Here is an 11,650-nt window from a genome sequence, read left to right as displayed (position 1 = left end):
CTTGATTCTTAACGGGTTATTTGAATTTTGTCCAGCCAAAGTAAATCTCTGTTCTCTGATTTTAATTTTACATTTTTCTTTGTCTCATACAACTGTGTGGTGTTAGATATGTGAGCCTCTATCCAAATTAATAAAAAAAATTATATATATGTAAATAACGTGAATATTAATAACATAATGTGGATTTCCGAGTTCATCATTTCGCAGTTTTGTTTCTGAAACTGACCAGCTGGTTTATTTTGTTTTATTTTATTTTATTACATTTAAGTTTTTTCACTGACGCAATTAAATGAGGGACGGACTTACAATGTTTTAATTGGATACATCTACAGTCAGTCAAACGTTGGTGGGCGGAAGTTGACAATTTTGCCCAATCAGGTCGTGTGTAATTTGCACGGCCCCTTTGACTCTCAAAAACATGGCGTTACGGGAGCTATCATCGCTGGAGAAATATTTAGGACTGAAAAAGCCGAATAAGTACAGTACACGGGGGGAAAAAAAGGTGATATGACAGTTTATCGTTACGTTGTCCACTGTTTGTTTTAAAACTACGTTATAATTATTAGGAAGCTTGTAAGTTGATGTTACAGTGCACAGTAGCGTTAGCTAGCAATGGAATGCTAAGTAGCTAGTCACGCTTATACTGGTAACGTCAGGCTGTATCTTCGTTGTATCGTTAATTGTCTGTTGAGACACAGTGATTTTGTGCACCACTTAGGCTCATATTCCGAGAAGCTCTAGAGAGCTATATTTTATTAATTGTTTGGCTATTTCCACAAGTTAACACAATGAAAAATGCTTCATGCAAATATGATTATGCTTGTTCATTGAAAGAAAATGAGGGGTGGGGTTAGATGACTCTCTCTCTCTCTCGCTCTCTCTCTCTCTCTCTCTCGGAAGATTGATAAAGTTTAGCCTGTTTGAATGATAGTTAAAACATCTGAATTCATGAAAAATGTAAAACCATGATTCTGGTATTTCTTTAAAGAAACTTTCTCATGCGAGTGTTAATTGCACTGTACTCAATCTCACCTGAAGCCATCTGAAAGGTCGTTAATCACAGACAACTATATGTGTAAAGTTTTCAAGTGGGCATTTTGTCATGTCTGGAAATGAAGCAGTTTTTTCTTCATGATAATTATAAAGCAATGTAATGTTGCATAATTGTGTCTAAATAAAATTTATGGGACATAAAAACATTTTGGGACATAAAATGGAATTTACATTTTCTTACTTTTTTCGGCCTCTCACCATCTTACTGCACTCTTGCTATAGGTACCTGTGTTACAGAATAATAATGGTCCTTCACTGGTGGGTCTGGTGACCATTGCCTGTCACCTGGTGAAAGAGGCCAAGCGTCCAGAGCTTTTGGGCAGCTCTGCAGATGACAGGGCTGTGGTGCAACAGTGGCTGGAGTACACAATCACCAAGTTGCAGAACTGCACAAAGGAAGATACCAAAACCATTCTGAAGGTAAAGTAGCTGATATTCAAGAATTTTCTGTTGACCATTGTTTTTTTGAACTTGCTTCGATATAATTTAATGCCTTTCTATGGCTCACAGAGTATGGTTATCCCAAAGTTTAATCTAGGCCTTCATCTTTTCACAGCTAGTTTGTGTGTTTCTTAATAAACTTCATATTCCCTGCTTTAAAGAGGCACAACAGCATCTCAGTTTCTCGTGAACTTTCTTTCTCTGTCCACCAGCTGGGTCAATGTTCGAGTATGTTCATGTGTTTGTCTAGTTAAGGCACAAGCGACAGGAGTACAGACTGATGTATGGCCCTTCAGTGACATCCCCACATGACAGAGAAAAATGCTCTAATGTGTCTGACGCCAGTCAGCGTGAAATGGATTGTCAGCCACTGGTCTGCTGGACGCTAGGCGCCTTTTGGCACTGTCCTGTCAGCATGAAGTGTCTGTGTGTTTGTATATGTGTGTGCGTGTACTTATCAGCATGACACACTGTTGTGGCATGGCTGAGGAGTCATGCTGTGCGGGAGCATGTTATCTGGACAGGCCTCTTAAATATTTTAATGGTGCTACTTACGAAGGAAGTTGCCCTGAGCAGCTCATCTCTGGTACCCAGTGGCCCCCTGTCCTGTCCTGCTGCTTTAGCTCCATCTTTAACACTCTTCTTTCAAAGACACTAGTCATCTCCTATTAAATTTTGCAGGGATAAAAACTGTCAAATGCAAGAGTTGTTAAACTTGCTTACCCTGTGATGCTAATGAGAAAGTCATAGTTTTTCAAGCTGAGACTTGTTTGTGAAGTAAATCTCTTGTCACACATGTAATGTCATGATATGCAGGCCAGATCAATCTGGCCATGAACTTAAAGTTAGAACAATGTTAGAATCACAATCAGAAAACTGTACAGTTAAGAACTGCTACTACTAGGAATTTGTCTTGGTGACAGGTGCAAACACAGAATCAAATATATATAAAGTTAAAATGCAAACATGTGACACACAACTAATATGAAAGATATGATCAACAGAAAAGATAGAAAAAAAATACAATAACATAAAAAAAATGTAAAAAGCTATATACAGATGTCCTTGAGGTGGGACAAAACAAGGCACTCAAAAGACTTCATAACCACAGAAGTCAGGACAACGGGTCCTTAATGATTAAGTTCCGGGATTCTTGCCTGTTTTCGGGCTGTTAGAGAAAGAGTTGCTTCTTTATAACTTACGGAAATTATTAATAGTGACCTGGTGCTTACCATAACCTGAACCTGTGGGTTAGCTCTCTTCCCTTTTTCACTGTATTTGACAGTCCTGGTAGGGTGTGTGTCTGTCTGTCTCTCTAATTACACAAATACTTTAGGTGAAATGTCCGGCCATCAGGCAGGGAACAGATCCACTAGATGCACATACGTACCGTCTGGCTTGAATGAAGCAGTAGCTGCAGGCATGTGAGGAATAATGACACAGATTTCGTCAGTTCCACAAATATGAGGGTTGTCAGTTGGAAAAGGGAATGGAAATGGGCACCACCCATTGTGCAGACTTAGTTTTTGCTGTATTGTTGTGTTTGCTGTAGTTGAGGGGGCCATCATAAGAAATGGTAACATTTTCCTTAATATTTTAAAGAAACAGAATTTCTATATATCTCTCTCTCTCTCTCAAGAGAAATGCTCAAAAACCTATAGCCAGGAGAGCCCTGGACTGCTTGAACAGCACTTGCAGCATTGCAGAGACATTCATTTCTAAATGTTTTTTTATTTTTTATTTTTTTTTTGTGAGGCTTGTTCATCTAACAAGTAGATAATGACAGATTTATTTGACAACAATAATATTTAATACAGGACTACCATGCATTTACTTTGTTGAAGTAACAATTGAAAAAGGGAAATGTTTTTTTCTTTTGTGGTCATCTCAGAGATACCAGTTAGTTCTGTTTAAATAATAGGTTTTGGAGAATCTTCGTTTGATATAAACCACCTCCAAATATCCAGACTACTGTGAAGCAGTAGGTAGAGTTTGGCAAATTAGCAAAATACAGCAGATAAGGGGGAGAGACTGGTTTTAAAAGTCATGCTTGGCTAGTTTTAATGCTAGTTGGCATTTTGTAGTTTTAATTGTCTTTGAGTATTACATTTTCCAGAGTTGTGAGGCATCAGGAGTAGTGCGGCACCTTTAACCACAACCCTGTAGAATGCTGTTTAAACTCACTCCATATATTCATATTATAGTTGTATCTTATGGAAATGTATAGAAATGCAGCAACAGAAGGACATATATATTGTAGTTGTATTTAAATACTATCTTGTGCTGTATTGGTTAATTTTTGTCTAATTTCTTACTGATGTAGAAATGAACAGCTGTGCTTTTCCAGACTATTTATGACCTACCCACAGGCTAAAAATCTTTTTTTTTTATATTTTGTGAACTGACTCTGCTGTCTAAATGCTGCTGTACAAATTTTGCCAGCATCACTTTATTTGAATTTACCAAATATATGATAGACAGTTGAGGTGGGGGCAGATGGATAGGAACTCAGGTTTGGGGCTCCATATGTGGGGTGGGGGTGGCAGGAGTGCTGTCTCTCCAGTGACTGGGCTTCAGCTCCAGGGCTGTAGGCTAAGAAAAGCAAGGATCTGATTGTGGCTAGAGAAGCAGTCTGTAGTCTTCATGCCTTGTTTGGCATCACCCACTCTTGCTGCACAATAACTCCATTTGCCCCCAAGATGCTCTGTGTGCATGGAGTGTTTCCTTCACACAATGTACAAGTGCTAAAGATGGTCTCTTCCCCTGGGACCAGCACTTTTATGCACAACATTGCTCACAGACATGAACTGAGAAATACACATTATGCTGCCCAAGTTTAGGACAGCTTCACTAGATTTGCAATCGAGAGTTGCCGTCATTCGGCATTTGGGTAAACAAATATCTTGTTTTGAACGGCATCTGCTAAGTCGCTAGCCAAGGGAAGAGATGCTATAACCCCTCAGGATACATATTATTTCTATCCACATAGCACAGCACACATATGCAAGTCAGGGACAGAGTCGTGTACCTCACGCACCCACAGTTATATAGGTTAACAAATCTGCTGTCGTGTCCCCTTCAGGTCTGTAGTGTGTCAAGAGGGTAACCTTGAGTTAAAAAAAAGTTTTATTAACAGAAAAGCCAAATTCTTCTTTTCCAAATCAGAATTTATACTTTCGTTTCTTTTGTCTTTCAACACCGCTGACATTAAATTAAAAATTGAATTCTATGTGACAAAATCTGAAATAGAAATGCATTACCTGACAGCACTTATACCACTTTTCTTAATTAGTGATTCGTATAAATGTTGTTTTCTTCCCTGATACGTAATATATTCATCTTTCACGTAAAGAAAAGTATGATAATGTATGCGTACCATAATGCATATATTATCATGAATAATAAGCTGATTTGCATATCTGATAATCTTTAAAAATTTTTATATTCTTCCCCTCATTCATTATTTCCTAACACTTTTCAGGAGTTCATCATCAACGTAAAATGTTATACAGATAATATACTGGTTATATAAAAAATAGCTGGAATATATGTTTAGAATTTTGAAAAGTACTCAATCTTGTGTTAAGCATTATATTCTCTAAGTTAATAAGCCCTGAGGATATGAATTTATTTTATTATAATGAGTTCCCATTGCCCTAAAGAAACAATGGAAAATTTGGGAAGTTGCATCCTTAGAACTTTTTAAAATAAATTACATTTTTGCACAACATACAGTATCTAAAGAATGTACTCTAACTGGACCATACTATACAGTAGTTTTAATAGCTGTATCTTTAAAGAACATTTTCAAAATTAAATTAATTGTATGGTTCTAAATTTCTCTGATAACTTGAACTTAGGCCATAGTAATAGGGGCACTTGCACAAAGGAATAGGGCCCAACTGTTTTTCAAAAACAATGTTTGTGAACGGACTGAAACATACAGTCATATACCAAAGTTTGTATCGCCTTATTTTTGAAATGATTCCTTTAGACATCTAAATAAACTTTTTTTATCAAGGTGGCCACAAAGTTTGCACAATTTTCAATATTTTACTATAACTTATTTATACACTTCTTGACTTCTTGACTTGATGGGGGAAAATTATCTTTTATCTTCCTCTTTTAGTCATTTCAAAAAAGGGGGTAATAACTGTTGTCTGTGTACGTCTATCCAGAAGTGGAGCTCTAAATTATTGCCATCCAATTCAGGATCGTCACTTTGTTCTCCATCTTCAGAGATTATTCCCAAAATAAAGGAAATTGTTTTGTTGAATTTTTTTTGTTTGTTTATTTATTTCCTCGTATGCATTTTTGTCTTTCAGGACCTTAGCCTTTATCTGAGGGACAAGGTCTACCTGGCTGGCAGCCAGATCACCTTAGCTGATATACTCATGTATTATGGAATCCATGCGATCATTGTAAGTAACATCTTCAGTTTTAGGTGTCAGACATATCAGAATTCTCAGTGTGCAGTATCTGTTAAACTATAATGTGTTTTCGCGTCCGGGGTTTTAAATGATCCAATTTATTGATAAGTGGAGATATTTAGTGGTTTGGGTAAAGTTATTCATGGATCTTAGGTTAAAGTAAAACAAATTGGGTCAGATTTAGGATAAATTAGTGCCGGCGCATTTTACATGAAGAAATGTAACATGTGACTATAGAAAGTTTAAATTCCTTCTGAAGATCTTTTTTGTTTTTGTTTTTTATTAGCTATTTAGGTTATTTTTTTACTACATACATTTAGATATAAAACTAGGACCAAGATTTTTGCAAAAAAGAAAAATCATTTATATAGTATGTAAATTTTCATTAAGGTTCAAAGTTTGTTCCAGTGTTTTGTTAATTTAAAATTCAGTGTTGAATTAGGCTAATTAGGTCTCAGAACTGTTCTCCTCAGCATTTACTATCCATTTGTCCCTTCATCCACCCTTTTCCTTCCCTATCAGCACCCACTTCTGTCAAACCACAGCTTTAATAAGCAGTTTATCACAGTGGATAACACACAATTAGACCAGTCATATGGCCAATGGGCATCAAGAACAAGTTGGCAGAAAAACACATGGGTTATAAGCACATTCTCACTCTTTAAAAAAAAAAAATTAAAAAAAAATTGATGTGGCACAAAGTGGTGTCTTTAGTCTCAGACAGGGGACATGTAAATTTGTTACGCCTTCCAGGATAAAAAACACTGAGCTGAGAAATGAGGAAGATAGGATGAGATGGAGGGAGGGAGAGATCACATGTTGAGAGATGTCAGTGGTTGTGGCGGAGATGGAAGTTTGCCCCCACCACCAGGCAGAAGAGCGTCACTTTGGTTTGCAATCAGAGCGGTTTTTAACCTCTGGGACAAAGGGTCAGCTGGACTGATCCTTAACCACAGCCTGTCCTGATGTTCAATTCATGGCAAACAATACCACACAAACATTTAACCTGACTCATGCTAGAATTGTTGTTTCGTGTGTGAAGACTTTTCACATTCGTGATAATTAAATAATGAAGGTTTTGGCAAATCATTGGACACATTTTTTTCTTCAAACTAGCATGGCAGGTTTTTAGACAGCTGGGCTTGTGTAAAAGTCCACAAAACTGACTGATGGAAAAAAAGCAGAGGGATGATGGGAAGAGAAGGAAGCGCACTTAATTTCTGTTAACTGCTCCAGTGTTTCCAGATTCAGTGATGTATATTAAATAATTCAGCTAAACTACTTTTTTTTATAACTGTAAACACACACAGTCTGGTTCAGGAGGTAGAGCAGTCGTCCTCCTGTCACATGTCGAAGTGTCTTTGAACTTTGAAGACACTGAAGCCCAACTTGGTTGCTCCTGGTATGTGCAGGCCTGGTGCATAGCAGCTCCTGCATTGGTTTGTGAGTGATTTACTGAATGAGAAGCAGTGCAACATGCTGTGGTTACCATTAAGGTAGAAAAGCACCATATAAGTGAAGACCATTTAGCATATCTATAAATAAGAAAAAGCAGTGGGGAAAAATAAGGAAATGACAAAATTAAATAGTTTGAACACCCAGCCCAGCAGCCCTAGTATTTGTTTAGTTCTGTCTTAATTTGTCCACTGTATCTTAATTGTGCATGTTAAATGGTAATTAATTCTTACACAGATGGATTTGACCATCCAGGAGAAGGAGCAGCATGTGAATGTGACACGGTGGTTCGACCACATTCAGCACTACCCTGGCGTCCGACACCACCTTCCTGTCGTAGTTGTACTCAGAAACCGGATTTATACCAGCAGACACCACTGAAGACCAAACTTGACAACACCAAACCAAGCCTGATATTTTTACAAGCTCTTCTCTCTTCTAACCTGGGAAAATGAATCTCTAATCATTATTAATGTCACATTTTGAGAATGGTTCCAATCATTCAAATCATTTCCTATTTGTTCTCGCTTTTCTTGTTTGGTGTCTCAACGCTTATTCATTGACTAGAGAGCAATGTTGCGAGACAGGTGTATTGATATTATGTGTTGGTAATTTTTTTAGACTTGAAAGTCTACATTTGTAAGTTTGTTTTCGAATGGAAAGAAGCAAGGGTTACGGTGAAATGAAAAGCAAATGCTGCTAGCTTGATACAAATGTGTTTCTATTTATTAATGGTTATTAAGTGGAGATTCTCTGTTTAATCTGAGCCTTAAACATGCAACGAAAATATTACAGGTTCAAAGAAGACTTAATAAGATGTTACACAACTGGCAGCGTGTTCTGTCCTTAGGAAAAGTGGCTTCCTTCATGCCATAGCAATGCATTTCCTCACAACAGTTACCCAAATAAATGTGGTTGTTGGCTCAACATTATAACCCCAAAATGACCACAGTCACTGCTGAGTCCACATTGTTTATCTCTTTCTGCCATTTCTCTGCCTTGATGAATTAAGTCTGTCTCTCTTGGCTCTCTTCCCTTTGAGGGTAGTGTTTGGTTTTTGTTTGGATTTTCTGTCTTTCACATGCAAGGCCATGCAGCCATACAACTGGACAGTTTAACTTATGTGTGTGTTCCTGATTACATCCCCGCACCCTGTCCCACTTCCTCACCACCAGTCATGTGGGCAGCAGTGAGCAGTTGAGCGTCAGCCCCAGAGTCAGAGATCAGAGTGAGGCTCCAATCAGTCCCACTACCACCACTGTTGATGCTGCAGGCCAGTAAGAGGGCAGCGGGCTCACCAGCTGCCACACAGATCCAGCCAGCCAAGGCCAGAACCCAGGCCCCTGGGCGACAGCCAGCCACTGTGTGTCATTTCAACCCTCACGCTCCCATGGGGCTACTGGAGAGAGAACGACAACGGGAGGGAAGGAAGGAGGTCACAGAGAAAAAAAGAGCACCCAGGGAGCCGAGGGATCTCTTTGTGACACGAACAGTGATCCGTGCTGCTGAAAGCCTTACTGCTGCTGGCTCAATGTTTGCTATTAGCAGCATTAACAGGCCGAGTCATGGCAATGATGACAGAACCTGTAAAGTAATACGATGAAGATAATGACAAATGGACAGCAGTTAGAAAATAAGAATAATATAAGTTGAGGTATAACTAAACTCTTTCATAGTTGTTACATTTTTAGGTTGTCATTAGTTTGTAACACTTGTAAGATTGTACCTAATTTATGTTTCCTCATGGTACTTTAATATTCTTAAAGTCTCCTGTTTTAATGCTCTTATTTCAGACGTGTTTTAAGTTTCTTCCATCTAAAACACCTGTGCCAATAAATAAAAGGGATACACAGCTCATGACCCGTGACCTCTCTGCTTAATTTTCCAGTGTGTGCTTTTTGGTGTGTTCTCCAGGAACTTGTTTTGCGTCTACCAGCCAGAAGACGGCTATTGTTCTGTAAGACAAGTTGGTGTGTTTGTAGCAAAAATACCAATAAGATTTGCAGGATATAAACAGCTGCAGTCATTTGAGTTCGCCTTGTGACTAGTTGTGGCCGTTAATAGTGTGATCTACTATTAAAGGAGCCCTTGTCCTTTTGATTATGTTAACATTTAGTTGGAATGCTGTTTTGAATGTGCAGCATCAGACAAGATTTCTGAGTTATAAAAAAGTATAAAGAAGGTTTTAAATTCACTTTTGTTATGGAGCTGTGGTTACAGACCATGCAAGTACAAAAATATTATGGGTACCAACAAGCAACTTTTTTTGTAAGACATAACGCTGAACTTTGAAATAAATCTTTAGTGTTTTAGATTCTTCTAGTAGTGCATATTTAAAAAAAAAAAAAGATAAGATTTTGCACTTTTAAAGAGATCTTATGACTTTTGTTATTTTCGCTGGTTCAACTTCTTCGAAACAATCAGTTTACACAACCTTATTATTATTAATAACACAATAGAATGCTTTAGCTTGCCGTTCTTTTTTTTTCATATGCAGGATTTACAAATGTTTAAGAGGGTTAGATTTAAAAAAAAATCTAAAAAGAAAAACATGCAAGTGATGGCAAATTGAGCTACAATCAATTCAAATGATATAAAATTAATGCCATTAATTACAAAGTAGATTGACTTAAAGTCAAAGACCATCGTTTTATCGAATGGTCAACATTATATATTTTTTTCCAGCAGGGATTCAGAAGTCAGGTCTTCGGCATCTAATGTGTATTTTTAGAGGGTTTAAACCTGAGCTGAACTCCAGCAGTTTGAAGCACTAAGTAATTCCTAATACACAGTGATGATAAGTCTGTCATGTTGAAATTTCTCTTTTGTGGATCTCAGGTTCCTCCTGATCACAAATGAGCCCAGTTCAAGCCAAACTCCGTGATGAGGCCACAGCAGGTAACCAGGACAGAGGCACCAATTACAGACGACCTTGCCACCAACTTCTAAGCGCGAAAGGAGCTAAACTCCACAGGGGAGGGGCTCTGCCGTGGTTCTGGATCAACACACTCAAAACCTGCCTGTTTTGCCAACTGTGCTCCCCCCCACGGCAGCAAAATTAAGGTGCAATTTAGCCCGCTGCCTGGTGAGGGAGAGTTCAGAGGTGAATAAAGTAACGTTATGATCAGGATTTCTGATGGAGCTGTGGCAGGGAGTGATGCTCTTTCCCTTTCTGTCAAGCATAAACTGAGAGAGAAGAGGGCAAAAAAGATGCAACTTTGTACTTTCGTTATATGACACTTTGATGGTTTTAACTTTTAATTATCTTGCAGGTTTGACTGAATTGCACAAGTGGATATTTCAAGAGTCCATGCAAGTTATCTAAATAAAAAAATGACTCACCATCATGGAAACATCTCACATTACAATTATATTACACTGTTTTGTCAAACAGGTTCACATATAAGTTATTTAGAGCATCAAATGGTTTTATTTTGACAATATCAGACAGAACCAAAACAGCCAAATGTGGCTGCTGCTGCTGCTGCTGTGATCAATAGAATATGACAAGAAACCATACAGAATATAACAGACAGCACTATAATGCAAACACTGTTGCATGTTTGAATGAAGTTGTTCCCGTCGCCTGTTTTTTTTTATTTTTTCAAAACATGAGATGAACAACAGTGATCATTTCCTGACTTGTCCCTGCTCACATGTTTTCTGTTTTCATGGCAACTCCACAATTCACCAGGCTCTCATTGCACATTCTGACAGGCTGAATAGAGATTGCAATGGAGATTGTATTAAATCCCATCTTGCAGATCTTGGCTTGCGGCGTACCTGGACAATCACTAAGTCACGCTGTGTGTTGGGGCCTTAACATTTACTGGAGTTTAACTGAGGACACTTATTGCATGTCATGTTCTATGTCAGCCTATGCTATTAACTTTAAATGTAACAAATAAATGGTACAGAACTTCTATTAAAAAAAGATTTTAACTAGTTTTATGATTATTACTCACCTGTGTCCTGGATAAATGAAACACGTTATGAAAAGCTTTACCAAAACACACCAAGACAGAGCTGTCAGTATTTTCCAGGAAACCAAAACAAGGATTAATTTCTACCAGGTGTCACTTTATGATAAAACAAAGAGTTTATCCATGTCAGCCCTTCATTACATCCCAACACCTTTGTCACCATAAGTTCACTAACTATGTTAGATGGACACCCCCCACTTTTCCATCCACGCAATAACACACACTGAGGCATCCACCACCAGCCTTCATTAATTCTTATTAACAGCATCAGGGAGAGGGAAAGGTATC

General features: G+C 38.1%; 1 protein-coding gene across 1 annotated transcript; it reads left to right on the top strand.

Moving 5' to 3' along the window:
* The first annotated feature begins 357 nt into the window (after positions 1-357).
* eef1e1 (eukaryotic translation elongation factor 1 epsilon 1) lies at positions 358-9,239 on the top strand. The gene is made up of 4 exons (XM_067486657.1): positions 358-502; positions 1,276-1,473; positions 5,820-5,915; positions 7,617-9,239. Exons 1-4 carry the CDS (start codon positions 419-421, stop codon positions 7,758-7,760), a joined length of 522 nt encoding a protein of 173 aa, XP_067342758.1. The 5' UTR covers positions 358-418; the 3' UTR covers positions 7,761-9,239.
* Positions 9,240-11,650: the final 2,411 nt, after the last annotated feature.

Source organism: Channa argus, chromosome 19 (genome assembly GCF_033026475.1).
Source record: "Channa argus isolate prfri chromosome 19, Channa argus male v1.0, whole genome shotgun sequence".
In the NCBI taxonomy this organism is placed as follows: domain Eukaryota; kingdom Metazoa; phylum Chordata; class Actinopteri; order Anabantiformes; family Channidae; genus Channa; species Channa argus.
The sequence above is the reverse complement of the archived record's forward strand: the minus strand, read 5'-3'. Positions and strand labels throughout refer to the sequence as shown.